This window comes from Chrysochloris asiatica, unplaced genomic scaffold (genome assembly GCF_000296735.1).
Source record: "Chrysochloris asiatica unplaced genomic scaffold, ChrAsi1.0 scaffold00108, whole genome shotgun sequence".
Classification (NCBI taxonomy): Eukaryota; Metazoa; Chordata; class Mammalia; order Afrosoricida; family Chrysochloridae; genus Chrysochloris; species Chrysochloris asiatica.
Window position 1 is genome coordinate 881073 of NW_006408626.1, and position 15837 is coordinate 896909.

At 36.8% G+C, this 15837-nt stretch overlaps 1 protein-coding gene across 11 annotated transcripts in view; it reads left to right on the top strand.

Annotated features, from left to right (window-relative positions):
- PEX5L (peroxisomal biogenesis factor 5-like) overlaps positions 1-15837 on the top strand; it is a 366277-nt gene that overhangs the window by 81667 nt on the left and 268773 nt on the right. For 2 of the 11 annotated variants that reach the window (XM_006867692.1, XM_006867695.1), the window contains exons 1-2: positions 7062-7148; positions 8649-8720. The exons of 3 other annotated variants lie outside the window; for them this stretch is intronic. In XM_006867692.1, coding sequence (XP_006867754.1) covers positions 7071-7148; positions 8649-8720 — 150 coding nt within the window. In that variant the 5' untranslated portion in view covers positions 7062-7070. Of the gene's footprint in view, positions 1-6100; positions 6314-7061; positions 7149-8648; positions 8721-15837 lie in introns of those variants that run through there. 6 more of the 11 variants (XM_006867687.1, XM_006867684.1, XM_006867693.1 and 3 more) reach the window with 5 other exon arrangements.

The following is a 15837-nucleotide window of genomic DNA, read 5'->3' on the forward strand; positions in this document are numbered from 1 at the left end:
AAATTATACAGAGGTAGCCCACCAGTGAGTTCGCAAAAACCAATGAACCCGGTACATCAGGAGGTCACTTCCTTTGGCCCTCAGGGTCCCTGGCTAGCCATCCTGAGTGGGGCCATCATGTAGGATTTTTGTCCATGACACAGGGCCTCAACATCTCAGTGCTTTGTGGTCCCCAACACTTCTTTATTCATTGTCCATCTTTCACATGCATATGAAGCTATTAAAAACACCATGGCTTGGGTCAGGTGCACCTTAGTCCTCAAACTGAGAGCTTTGCTCTTGAAAATTTTAAAGACGTCTTGTGCAACAGATTGCCTCATGCAATACATCGTTTGATTTCTCGACTGCTGCTTCCATGTGTGTTGATAGTCAATCCAAGCAAAGTGAAATCTTTGACAACTTCAATCTTTTTCCATTTATCATGATGTTATTTACTGGTCTAGTGGTGAGGATTTTTGTTTTCTTTACATTAAGGTGCAACCCATATTTAAAGTTTATCTTTCTTGGGACTCTTAGGATATCTCAGAATCATTAAAAAGACCAGAGAGAGACTGGCCACCCTTCAGACTTGGAACTGAACTCACCCCATGGCTCAATTATCAATCAAGCAATAGGAGGGACAACAAGGCTAGTATGATGTGTACAACATAGAATGCTAACCATGCAAAATCAAAAGGGCAAAATTCAGAGGGTAGAGAAAGAAAGAGGAATAGAAACAAATAACACAGTAAGGAAGTATGATGAGTGATGTTACATAGATGGGACGTCCCTGCAATCACTGAGATGGAATGAAGTGTAGGATTCGTTGAAGGTAAAACTGATGATCTGCTCTGTAAACCTTCACTCAATTTGTAATAGTTTTTCTTGTTTTGTTTTAGAAAAAGAAAACAATCCTGCACAAAATTGAGTAATCATAGTAAATATTTATATTAGAGAATTTTAATCTTTGAAAACCTATAGAAAATATTTTTAAGAAACTTTATAAATGATTCCAGTCATTATCTTATACTCCTAGTGTCACCTTGAAGATAGAACATACAGCAGGAGTCCTGATGTGGTGCTGTGAGTTAATGCGCTGGACTGCAAAGTCAATTTGAACCACAAGGTTGGTGGTTCAAGTTCACCAGTTACTCCTAGGAAACTGTATACAAAGTCACTATGGGTCAGAACTCACTCAACAGCACTTAACAACTACAACAACAACTCATGCTATAGTGTACATTGTATTCTGACATTTTATTATCCAAGTAATAAGTATCTGGAATATCTATTTTCCAAATTAGAATTAGCCTTAAATTTTAAAAATTACGAAATATCTGCACATAGACATGTCTTAAAACTTAATTTAAAGTGTTGCAATGTAGTTGCTGTCCTTATATTTCTTTTCTTACCCAGCAGTACATTGGACTGTATTGTTTGAGTGCCATATGTTATTTTACCTCATGCCTGGCCCAAAACTGAAAAAGTGCTCCCTGTGGTTGTTTTATTTAACATGATCACAGCTGGGGGTGGGGGTGGGGGAACACCACACAACAGTGAACATCTTTTAAAGGGGAAAAAAAAAAAGTTCTTGAAAAATGCCAGACTTAATCAGCTCTAAAAATGATTCTCTATACCAGTGAAATTTCTAGTTCTCTTCAGAAAAGTGTGTTTTCCCCATATATAAACAAAATCAAAGAACTGTAATTGTTCTTTCAACTGCTAAGGTGCTGTTGTTATCAAGTCAGTTCTGACTCATAGTGACCTTATATAGGGTTTTCAAGGAGCGATGTGTAGGTTTGAACCATTGATCTTTTGATTAGCAGTGCAGTACTTATCCTACAGTGTTCTCTTTCATTTAATAGAAGGTGGATCCAGACTTACATCTTAAACAAGAGAAGCTCTCAAACCCTCCTTTCAGGACATCTGGGAGAAACTCATCCTTCTCCCTCATTTCCTGTTTTCTTTTTTCATTGTTTCCCTGGCTCCTACACAATGGTGACTGTGGATATCTTTTAAAAAAGAGGGAGCATGAGACCAAAATGTTAATATTATAAGGAAGAGTCAAGGGGGAAGAAGCATATTAAATTCTGTAAACAAAACATTCACTCCACCATCCTGTCACTGTTGCCACAAGGAACATAAGCAATAACTCTAGCATGAATCTTTACATTTTAAAAATCAAAACAAACCTTTTATTCCTCCAGAAACAAATAAAGGAAGAGTAAAACATTGACCCAGTCTTTCTTCTGCAGAGTAGACTTTAATTGAGTTTTTTTTTTCCTATGGCAATTTTATGGCTCTTTAAAGCAATCACATTTTGTATTCTTTTTCTGATTATATAAGAAATTCAGTCTTATTACCAAATAGATTCCTAAGTATAAAGAAAAAAGCATAGATCATGCATAACTCCATCTCCCTGAGAAAAAGGCTTTAAGTAGTTGGTATATTTCCTTCAGAATTTTTTTCTATAGACATTGTTGTTGTCATGAAGTGCCACCGAGTCGGTTCTGACTGATAGCGACCCTGTATAGGGTTTCCAAGGAGCAGCTAGTGAACTTGAACCACCAACATTACAGTTCAAGTGGTTTTGCAGTCTGGCGCATTAACCCACAGCGCTACATCAGAACTCCATAAATAGACATAGACGTAATAAATTTTGAAAGACAGACATAGAATTTTCCTCCAAAGGGTTTTGTTCTTACTTTCTTGTCTCATGAATTAGTCCTTTCCCTCTCTTTTATATATGTTTTCACGTTTATTACTAGTTCCTTCTGCTTGAACTATAAAACATGCTTAATACCTTTACACAAGGGACCAAAAAACAAATCAAACCCATTACTGTAGACTCAGCTTTGACTCATAGTAACATTGTAAGACAAAGTAGAGCTTCCACATGGAGTTTCCAAGGCTGTAAATCTCTGTGAAAAGTAGACTGTCACGTTACTCACCCTGATGGGTTGGGACCGCCAACCTTTCAGTTAGTAACCGAATGTTTAACCACTGTATCACCAGCACTCTTTTCTACAGGGAAAACAAGGAAAGAAACTATAGTAACTCCCAGTATTCTTTCCCTGTTTTCTTTGTCTTTCCAGTATTCTTCCCCTGTATTCTTTGTCTTCCTGTCTTCACTCTCTTACCTCCTATGTGTCCATTCATTTACTGTAACCTGGCTTCCATCTTCTCCACATTTTCAGTGTCTAGGGTAACTGATGACTTCCAAATTGCCAACTACGATGAAAGTTTGCAGCTCATACACTTAATCTGCCATTAACACTGAGCACTGTCTAGCACTCTTTCTATGACTGCATTCTCCTGGCTCTCCCCTCCTACCCCTATCTATGATCACTTCCACTCAGTCTCTTTCACTGAGTTATTTTCTTTCACCCCTTCTTTCAATGTGAGCATTCCGGAGGACACCGGTCTTAGTCCTCATTTCTTCTGTCTCTACATTAATGTTCTTCTTTATTGGGCTCCTACACTTTGGTAATTTTAATTATCCTCAATAATCCATAACCCTACCCTTATCTCTCTTCCTAGATACAGGCTGTTTATTTTAATGGTTTATTGAATCTTTTTACTTGCGAACTTTCTAAAGACACCACAAACTCAACAATATAACATTAAGCACATTATTTTCCTTCCCAATCCTCTGCCTTCTCATGGATGCTTTATTCAGTTGATGGCAATACCATTTAACAGCTGAAATCATGTTAGCAAAGACATTTTTGAAAAGAGTCCATAAAAACTTGACCATGAAAAGGAGTAATATTGCATTTATTTTGACATCTGTAGTCAATAATACATTGCATTAGTGGCTAATTCATCCAATTAGCTCTAAGAAAGGGCTGCTTGAGAATTTGGCAATTAGGAGTCCATTGGTGACTGTCAAGAAAGCAATTCCAGTAAATGGCAACCTGATTGCTATTGGCTAAGAAGTGAACAGAAAGTAAGAAACTATAGACCACTCTTTCAAATTTGACAGTGAAGAGATAAAAGAGAATAGATGAATGTCTCCAGAGAAAAGCAGATATGAGGAAATCTATCTTTTAGAAACCTGACCAGTTTTACAAGCTGAAGGAAAGAAGGTGATGGATAGGGAAAAAATGTAGATAGGGAAAATAAAAGAATAGGATTTGAATTGACAATTATGAAGAAGACAGGAAGGCCTTTCCTGCTGGTAGTTGGAATACATATTCTGCACGTGGCATTTGCTTTGATAAATAAATATACATCTACTCTATATGGGCAGATATAGAAAAGATGTATATCTTTTATGCAATCTTGGTGTGGCTCGGTAGGATAAACACTGGACTGCTAGTCACAAGGTCAGTGGTTCAAAACCATGAGCCGCTCCTTGAAACACTACACAGGGTCGCTGTGAGTCGGAACTAACTCCACGAAACTTAGCAACAACAACTAGATACAAAGAGGCTTTAAAAAGTTCATGAAAAAATGTAATTAAAAGATAATGGATTTTTTCCACAAACTTTTTGAAACCCCCATTCTTTATTACAGTATTTAGTAAATGTTGTTGTTAAATGCCGTCGAGTTGGTTCTGACTCATAGCAACCTCAATAGGGTTTCTGAGGAGCGGCTAGTGAGTTTGAAGCGTGGACCTTGTGGTCAAGTGCTTATCCTACAGCGCCACATCAGTAGTCCATTTAGTAAATGGTGGTGGTGGTGGTTATAGGCCAATGGAGTTGGTTCCAACTCATAGCGACCCTGCATAGGGTTTCTGAGACTATATATCTTTACACGAGCAGAAAGCCTCATCTATCTTCCCCGGAATCGCTGGTAGTTTCAAACTTCTGACTGTGAGATTAGCAGCCCAACTTGTAACTACTATGCAATGAATGTTGTTGTTGTTAGGTGCCATGGAGTCAGTTCCGACTCATAGCGACCCTCTACAGGGTTTCCAAAGCTGTAAATCTTTACGCGAGCAGAAAACCTCATCTTTCTTCCGCGGAACAGCTGGTAGTTTTGAACTGCTGACCTTGAGGTTAGCATCCCGATTCGTAACCACTACGATACCAGAGCAGCAAAGAAAAATTTCTTGAAATATTTTTTATGCAATCTTTATCTTTTACATTTATTTTGATTTGTGTGGTTAGACAAAAAATTGTAATTGTAGCTAAGTTGTACAATTAGCTAAATCAAATGTTTCTTTTCCCATTCAGAATTTCCATCATATGTTCAATTCCTAATGATTATGAAGAATGTTTTTAGTTCAACTGACATGAAACAGATTTTTCAACTAAAACTCTTAACTTTTTAAATAAACCTTGGTTCTGAAATTAACATACGTAGCTTAATTTTTCACAATTCTATCCTATTAATTCATATGTACAGATTTTGCTGATGTTTGCCTACATATTTTCCTATAGTAAACATTCTATATCTGTGGTCAAAATATTGTTTTCCTGTACATTGGTTTATTTAATTCAAATTAATAAATCCACGTTTCTGTTTTACCTTTTTGGACGAGAGAATAAGGGGTAGACAGGGTTAAGGGGAGATGGTGGAATGTCTGCAGAGGACAAAAGTAATTCAGGTCCACTGTCCTTAAGAAAACTATACAAGAGAAATTTGATTTAATCGTTTTTAAAATCTAGTAGCACAAACAAAGTGTATTTTACTGACTATAGATATCCAGAGGGGTGGGAAGCCCTTAAATGGATTACTATTCACTTCCTGAGACTGATTCCTAATCCAGGTAGTTCTTCCTGTACTCAGAGTAGTGTGGGGAAGATGGAGAGACACTGCCTTGTCTTTAAGGTTTCAGGGGTTGCACACTTATATCCTAAACTGAGAGTCTCTTACTGAGTGAGGTGTAGTCGGGGAACGATGGCTATTTTTTCTCTCTCTCCCTCACTTCTTCTACCTCACCCTCATCCTTTTAGCATCCTGACTGTAATGCTGCACTTCGATGCATCAAATCTGCCACAATCAGTCAGCAAAGTGGGAACAAAAAGGGCCTAACTTTATAGGTGGAGTTGAAAGGCTCGGCTCCAGTCTCTCCCGGGGAGAGGGAAGGGTCACAGGAAGTGGTGACTCCTCCCACAGAAGCCCTGCCCCCTCAGGCTTGAACGGTGGAGCGGCAGCTTGCATTCTACTTCTTGTTCAGTCCATTGACTAATGGGAAGACCACCACGCTGAAACGCTGAAGCTATGGAGTTGTTTTTTGTGCATGAGAAAAGTGCATAGTTAGAAGACAGGGATTCCCAGCTGGGAGGAGGGAGGAGAGATGAAGATCCGTGCCTGGGCTGGATGACCTAGCAAAGTGGGAAGCTGAGTGTTTGAAAGAGGATTATACTCGCACTAGAAATAAGCAGTAAGTGAGTGAATACCATTATGGTTTAGAAAAGGATTAACCTCTCCTGGGGTTATGGGGTGAACTAGGAAATATTGTTTAATTCTAGGGTAAAATGGTAAAGACTTCTGGCTCTATGCACCACTGTGATTTGCGAAGTAAGGACTTAAGTAAAAATTCAGAGCCCCACTCTTAGAAAATGCCAACATTTGTTTGCAGTAGTATGGAGGGGAGGCGATCTCCTTCCCTGACCTGGCTACTTCCTCTGAAAATGTACAACTGAATCAGATAGGGAGTTGGCATTAAAGTGGAGAAGTGGAATTTGGTCCTGGCAGAAACTGAACTCTAGAATTGTTCTGTGGATGCTGACATTGTTTTATCTATTATTAAAAAGGTGGTTAAGAGGCAGAAAATTCAGAACTTTTATGACAAGGAGGCTGAGTAGTCCATAAGTAGGAATGAACTAAAAAATTTATGTAATTAATAATAAAATGCAAAGCAAAACAGAACATTAAACTGGATGAGCACCAGGGAGGGTAGAAGTGCTTGAATAAATATTAATTAGGAAAAGACGAAACTTTAGTTTCAGTGACTTTTTGCACTAGTCAAAAATTTCACAATGTTCACAAAGTCAAGGCAATGATGCAGGAAAATGTCCGTTCTTGTTGTTTATCATAAGTAACGTTGCTGGGCAAGATTTGTGGTTCCTTGATCATCAAGTTCTGGCAATGAAGCCAATGCTACTGGTGCAAAGAATTCTGGGATTTCTGACAGTGAAATGGATGGAAGGACCCACGTTCCATTTCTGTTTAATGTCTTTTTGAACAGAAATAGGGTCATGCAAATGAGCTACTTGGTACGTATACAGATTAATAATCTAAAGGCATTTCTAAGTGTTTTGCATTAGAGGGTCTCTGGACAAAATCTTATGGCAACCCATAGACTAAAAAGATCCAAAAGCAAAGTGATAGGAAGGAATCTGACTTGATTTGAAACCAACCTGGTTCATTTTGTTTTCCATCAATCTTGAAATGGAACCTCAAATGAGGACAAGAATAATAATAGAAATACTGTGACCATCTGTTCTCTTCTAAGTGGTTAAATTACTATATGAATGAGAACCGAGGTTTTGTTTATGCATCTTAACACTTGAGGATTCAGAAATCTCTTTATTACAGTAAAACACAAAAATAGAGGGTATGCAGGGTGTGGGGAGGACGTGTAAATCCACTTCCAGAATGTTATAGGGGGAAAACAAACAATTTTTGCCCTACAGTGTAAAGATTTATGTAACGGTAGCTGAAGGATGTCCTTTGCCCTCAAGAAGATTAGGATCCTGATATGACACAGTAAATCCACACATTAATATTTGTAAGTCCTCTTAATTCTAACTGATATAATTAGGACTTAAAAATAAGGATTGTTTAAAAATATATAATAACCTTAGACTACAGAAAACTGTAGGAATTTTTCTTTTCCTTTTGTTATTGGTCTTCTACAGAGATAATTTGGTTTCAGAAATTGTGAAGAAGCAACATGACATTTCTGATATTACCAGAAACCATTGCATATTAAGCATTACATATATATAGATGTATATATACACAGAGAGAGAGAGATGCTATCTTTCTTTTATAACACAACAGGAAAGTGATTGCCATGACCTTTGTCCTTTTCTATCTTCAGTATTACAATAGAGATTTTATTGTGAGGGAGATAGGTGGGGAATAGACAGAAAAAGAAAATGATGAAAACTGCATTTTTAAAGACTGTCCATAATCTTCCAACTTTGTAAATCTTCCTTATTTGAAAATTATTTTATCTTTTTTAAGTTATTCCCAACTTGTTTTTCCAGTATTAATTTTCATCTGACTTATAAGCAAATATAGTAAATTTGAAGATTTATTATGTGAGTTGTATGATACTATTCTTAAGTTAAGGCTATATATGGTATTAAAATGAAAACATGATAGTTCCAGACTTAAGCCTGGCCTAATTACTAAATGCAATTTCCATCTTTAAGGAAATTGTGCTGGCACTCTTCAAGGAATTGCTTCTTTAATCTCAAAGTATTAAAGAATGTTTTCTGAAGCTACAGGATTTAACAGAGAAGCATAAGAATATTCAGAAAAGAATTAAAGGCATAATTTGGATGGGAGAGGTAAACTAGAAATACTTAAATAGTTTAGCAATAAAAACATTTGCTGGTGTGTATGAGAAATTGACATGAAGCATGATGTGTTGTGGCTTGGGAACAGGCTAAGTAAAGACTTTTATCTTTAAAAAGTATTAAGTAGGAATTAAGATTATTAATGGAAAGAAACTAAATGATCATTTAAAATTATTCTTTCACAAGAAAAGTAAAGAAAAAGGATATGGAAAACTAAGCAGTGATGAAGACCTCGAAATAATTGTTGATCAAAAGGAGGTAAGTGATAATACATTTTCTACTGTTCACTATAGAGTTTTGGCCACTGCAGCCCTGCCCTGGCAGCTGTGTTAGCCTCTTTGAAGGAGGCTTACATAACAAAATCAATTTTGAGAACAGCAAAGTCTCTCCATATGACTCCTCAGATCCACTAACTTCTGCCTGATGTAAATATGTGTTTTCTATATGTAAGAATGATGTAAAATAAAGCTAGAACAGCATAAAAGAATTTTTGGGAAATTAAAAGCACCACTTGTAAAATGTGTCAGAACAACAATGACAATTTGGTCTAAAATTTTTGAATGAAGATTCAAAGAACAAGAAAGTATATTATTTTAAATATGAGAAACACCACTTGTGTATATAATAAAATGAAGAATACCATTTGGTGGGAGGAGAAAGAAATGGAAGCCTTGGATTAACTGAGAAGTTTAAAACGTATCTGTAAATGTTACCCCATTTAATTTCTCGATGGTCTGCTGTAAATTTACAGGTGATATTAAAAACAAAGAGAGAAGTCTCTTTAATAGTCTTTAGTACTATCTATAATTTGAGAAACATCGATCTTGGATTTTTTTATAGCCTCATAAGGTGAAATGAAAACTGTTTAATGGACCATACAATGACAGACCAGGTAACTAACAGAAGGTATCCAGCCAGTGTCACGAAATTGGCATAGACCCTTAACATCTTCATAATTATCAGGAAAACAAGATAACTGCACATCCATTTAATGACTAAGTGGCACTGGATCTGAGAGTGATATAAGCTCATGTGAATTTAAAGAAATAACTCAAAGGGACCTACACAAATGAAAGAAGTCAGTTATAGGGAGGGAACCTGAGTTTTGGCAATTTCCTAATTTGTAGTTTGTTTCAGGTTATCATGCTTGCATTAAATGAGCCAGTATGTATATTTCTGAAAGCAAGAAAATGTCTATGAGAAGGTAGCAACTAGAAATTGTTGACTTAGAAACTTACTTGTTAGGCTTGGAATAATTGAGGAAACTGAAGTGGTCTTCTCTGGAAAATTGGCCAAACAAAAGTATCTCCACCAGAGGCAGAATATATTGATTTTAACATAATTTACTCAAACTACCTTTGAGATTCTCTAGCCTTATCATCAAGGTAGGGGGCATATGTATTTAGCCCTGTATTTCAGCTACATGTGCCAGATTGTCAATTTAATTAAAAAGGTAAGTGAGACTCTAGCTCAAGTGCTCTGCTGAACAATCATCTTAATTGTGTTAGATTAATTACTTGAGGCAACTGAGTTTAACTTCCACTGGTTTTACCAGTAGACTTGGATTCTGATTAAAATAACTGGACCAACCCGGTGAATGAAGTAACACTAGAGAACACATACCTACACATTTCTTTATGAAATGAAATTAAAATCTTGTTTTAAAAAATGTATTTCCTCATTGTATAAAAGGTGAATCCTTATTCATTATTTTATTTCTTTAGCAACTACCTGCCCTAGAGCTGTTTTCCTTCCTTTCTTTTTGCTTTTTGCCTAAAGCTTTTCATTTTAACTAGGATTTGATGTTCACAAAACAATAAAATTATATATGAGATCTTTGGAGTGGAAAGCCCCAGAGAACTCATTGTTGTTTGTTATTTTTTCCTCATAGCACCTTTCACAGAATGTATACTTAAACACAGTTCTTGCACTGTTAAGGAATATTAAAAGAAGATTTTCTTGCTTCTTCAGAAAAACATTTTCCTTACCTGGATCTAAATGAGGGTAGAGTAAGTCAGTATTCCCAGAGTCAGAGTTTGCTCTGTCATTGTTAGATTTCTTCTGGTGCCATTGCACCAGTTTGAACCAGTTGGCATTGCCCCAGCTTTGCTGAGTCATTCATGTCAAAACATGTTTCAGAGAAGAGTAATTATGAATATGAGTTGGCTTTGGTGTTTGCTGTTGGCAGGAAGAGTAAACCTTTTCTGGAAGGTTTATTTGGTGTTGATGTTATGAACAAATCCTAGGTTGAAACAATGACAATGTTGATAACTCAAAGTAAAATATTTGGGAAAGCATTCAATATACTCTTTGTAATATTACAAGAATGAGTCCTAAATTTAAGAGATTAACATAACAAAAAGGTGCATGTGTGAGCGAGTGTGTGTAGAAAACATTTGTTTTTGAGATTTGGAATATTCATGATATATGTATGTACATAAAACTCACTGTGTACTGTTTTGGCAGGAATCTTTCTGTTCAATTTTTTCTTTCTGTGCCTTTTCAAAAGCATGGTAGCAGTTTTTAAATCACTCTCTATATAATTATACATAGCTTTCCAATCACTGAAGATCAATAAAATAATTGGAGTGCTGTGATAGACAGAAATTTACTAATCTAAATCTGTCATTCAGAAACTGTTGGATATACAATGTTGTATAAAAAGCTATATAGCACTTTTTATCAGTCATGTGATTTGCAAGTCTTGTACCTCCATAGAAAGCCTGCAGTGTTGCTTCTATAAGCACATTAATAATAGAAGTAGCACAGAATATGTGGATTTTGTTCCTCCTGGCTGACCTCATTCAAGAGCGAGAAAGGTGATTTTTGTGTTATTTCATAATGAAAAAAGTAATCTTGAAAATGTATAAGGTTTTATTCCTGAAAGCCAGTATTGTGCTTCTCCCTTTGTGAAGTTTTTATTGGCAAAATTTCTTTTGGATACATATAAAAGCCTTCCAAAGAATCCTTAGTGTTGATGGCCTAAAGTAATACTCATTACCTTCGTGTTGAATTCTGGCTCATAGTGGCCCTATAGGACAAAGTAGAGGTGCCCCGTAGAGTTTCCACCATTATACTTTTTTATGGGTGACTGGTGAATTTGAACTACCAACTTCTTTATTAGACACTAAGTGCTTAATACCACCAGGGCTCCTTTTCCCAGAGTAATAGATGCCGTATAATATGAGGAAAGTTCGTGGAAAAATGAGATTTGGGCACCAGACTCCGTATTTTCTACCAGAAATTGACAGAAATTCTAAACTTCAAATATAGGAAGTTAATTTGAGGGAACATATTGGATTGGAATTTTAATGTCGCTAAATTTCAGACATTTTGAATTCTATATTTGACTTTCAAGAGTTGAACATTAAAAGAGAAACTTTAAATACATAATTTGGATCATCCTTATTATTTATGAGAAGATCTCTTTCCTGATTTAGTCATGAGTCAGGGAATCTTGTTTAGGAATAGGTTTCACATACACAGGAATTTCCTCTGGAGGAAGTTAGTTACTGAGATTTCAGGGGTTGGACTTGGAGTTTGGGAGGTTGTCAGGTACCTTGAGTAAGGGATTGAAAACTTTAGCCACATTGAATAAATTCTTTTTTGTTTTGAATTACTCTTTTTAAATAAAGTGACCTGAATTCAAGTCTTATAATACGCTGACCCTAGATATGTTTTTGTTTGGTTGGTTTTTTTTCTCCCTAATATGTTTTCAAATTCCAAGTAGACTTAAAGAAGGTAGCAAAGGTTAGCACAAAATTATAGACTATTATATGTTATTATTAAGAATGACACACTTACAGGTCCAAGCATTTTAAAATTGAGATGAACGGCATGTCATGGAGCCTTCACTACTATAGGACTCGAAGTACAATCCAAACGCTGAGTGACTCGTACATTTCCTTTAGTGCTATAAGGTGGGAAATGGACAGCTATAGGGGGACAGAGTATCCATAGATTGAAGCAGTGGTTCTCAAACATTTGCTGCCTTAGCATTCTCTGGTGGGCATGTTGTAACACCTTTTGTTGGGTCTGGGGTGGGGCCTAAAATTTTGCCTTTCTAAATGCTGTTACTACTTGTCTATGATCACACACACTTTGAAAACATTCAGAAAATAATTTTTGCAGTTCTAAAGGGAAAAAATATATATGTAATGACTTGTGATAAATTTGACCTTCTTGCACTAGGCACTTCCTGGCATTCTAAAAACTAAATTTCATAAACATCCAACGCAATAATGCTGAAAATCACAGCCTTTTAGAGATCTAAGATAGCCCTGTTTTCTTGAACCTGTCTGAGCTGTTACCTTATTTGAAAAAATAATAATCTCTGCTCTTCCCACCTTCTAGAACTTCTCTAAGATAATATATGTGAAAGTGTTTTATAAGTGTTAAATCATTGTTGTTGTGTTGTTGTTATGTGCCGTGGAGTTGGTTCTGACCCATAGCAACCCTGTGTAGGGTTTCTGAGGCTGTAAATCTTTACGGGAGCAGAAAGCCTCCTCTTTCTCCCGCAGAACAGCTGGTAGTTTCGAACTGTTAACCGCGAGATTAGCAGCCCAATTCGTAACCACTACACTACCAGAGTTCCTTCATTATATCATTTTAATTAGCTAATCATAACTAGTTTATCCCCTAATTTGGCAAACTTAAAAAAAAAAAAATTGGTATCTGGAAAGATGAAGTTACTTGGAGTGTCTGGTTTTAGATACAGACAAGAGCACTGAAAGTCCGTTCTCCCTCCAGTGTTCTTTTGTCACCCCACACAGCTACACAGCTCTCTCCAATTGTCCAATACTGGCCATCCCAGGGTGTCCCTGGGTGGTGCAAATGGTTAATATACTCAGCTGCCAATGGAAAGAGGTTTAAGTACATTCAGCAACAACTCAGAAGAAAGGTTTGGTGATCTACTTTTGAAAAATCAGTTATTGAAAACACTGCTCTGACACTCATGGGTCTGAGACAGAATCTACGTGACAGAAATGATTGGTCAGTCCAGATATAGGTCTTTAAGAAGCTGTTTTGTAGTGTTCTAATTATACCAAATAGCACTCTACTAGGATTTATTATAATTGGTCAAGACTTATTTATGGAACCCTCACAGGATAAACTTTTCCACAAGCATTCTTTAATTGGTTACTTTCCTCCTGGCCTCCATGACTTTGTCAGAAAAGCAAAGTCCTTCACAGTATAATATACAGAATTAGAGATAAAAAGTGGTTGTTGCTGTTCCTTCTCCCTTCTCCTCCTTGTGCAGACTCCTTAGGGAAGGCCTCTAAGAAACACCATCACAGAAAACAGTGGAAACTAGAACATTTGAATTTTTCCAGTAAAGCAAGAAACACATCCCCTTGTGTTTCAAACAACATGTAAGGATTTGAGTAAAAATCACAATTCTGTTCTAGCGTCAATTTATGGAGCGGATCACAAAGAAGAAAATATAGAACAATATAAAGTAAAAACAGAAGAGCAAGAAAAACAGAGTAATCGGAAGAGATATCTAGTCCCTCTAGTACTAACAGATAGTGTGGTCACACCAACTAAGCAGCCAACTTGAGTCTCAGGCTCAAAACAGTAAGAAAAATGAGGGCAATAGGTGTTACCATCTTATTTACTCAGCACCATCTGGCCATCCCTTTCATTGCCATATCAATGTGGTGACCTAATTTAATATATGAGGATGAGTCAAAAATTATCTGCACTCTGACTGTAGAATTTATTTTAAGCAACTTTTAGAACAGACAAATATATCGCTTTTCAACATAATCTCCTTGCTTTTCAATACACTTTGTCTGTCAACAAACTTTCATGTTCCCTTATTAAAAAAATGTTTTAGGGTGAGCCACGAATACACTGCTGTCTTTACTTCTTCATCCTCAAAGGTGAATCTTCGTCCTCAAAGGGCTGCTTTCACAGGGGACCAAACAGATGAAAGTTGAATGGAGCAAGATCAGGCCTATAGGGAGGATGTTTTAACACTTCAAAATGAAGGTTTTGCAGAGTGTCAATAGTGTGGGTAGAGATGTGTGGACATGCATTGTCATGTAAGATCACAAAGCCCTGCCCTTGGCTAGTAGGCCTCTGCCTTTAATCTGAGGTTTAGAGCATCTCACTATAACAAGCACTTTTGATTGTTGAACCTTTTTCCTGATGGTGTTCTAATACTGATCCTTGAGAATCCCAGACAACTGTAAGCATCAATTTTCCAGATGATGGTTGACTTTTGAACTTTTCCTTGGTCAGCGAGTGAGGATGTTTCCATTCCATACTCTCTCATTTACTCTAAAGCTTGTAGTGATGAATCCATGTCTTGTCACTAGTAATGATTTTTTTTTAAGAAACTTTTACCTTCCTTAGCGTATCAGTCCAAACTTTGTTTTCAGATGTCCAAATGCTTCTGTATATGCTCTCTCGTGAGTTGTTTCCATCCCTGTCTTGCACAGACTTTTCGAAAGCTATGGCTGTTGTGGATTATTTTATAGGCAGAGCCATGGCTGATTTGCAAATGATTTGTCACATAATCCACTGTCACTCGTCTATTTGACAGAATCATTTCATGTGCACTCTCAATGTCATCAGTTATATAAATGTGGATGGGCATTTTAACATAACTGGAGTGCGGATAATTTCTGACTCAATCTTGCAATTCATGACATAATACTTACATAGGAAATGTAAGTATTATAATGGAATGTGCAAAGACCTGGGACTAGAAAACCAAAAGGGAAAAAAACACACTCAGTATTTCTCAAGCTGAAAGAACTGCAGAAAAAAGTCAACCCTTGACTTGCAATATGGAAGAATCTACTGTACCGAAAGGTCGATTTGAGCTGCAAGGTCAGCAGTTGAAACTTTCCAGCTGCTCCTCTGACATCCCATACAGGTTCACTCTGAGTTGTAACTGACTCAGGACACTTAGCAACAACAAAATGGGCAAAATGGGAGTGGAGTGGTTCTAAACACCAAGCATTGGACTGCAAACCACCAAGCAGGAAGCTCAGACCTACTAGCTGTTCCACAGGGGAAAGATGAGACTGAAAAAAATTTACAGCCTCAGAAGCCCTATACAGGGTCACTATGAGTTGGAACTGACTTGACGGCACTTAACAATACCAGTGCTGTGTGTAACACTCAGAAGGTCCCTGGAGCCTTCTGGGAGCTCTACTAGGTCAGCAAAAAACACCCCATTTTAGTATTCTAAAATGACAAATGATTTGTTGCATATACATTTACTCCAAAATAAACTTCACAGATATCATCATATAGAGATTAAAACCAAATTTGAATCCATTTCCATAGAGTTGATTATAATTTATGGCTGTCCTACATGCTACAAAATCTATCTGCCCCATTGGTTTTCTTGACTGTCAAC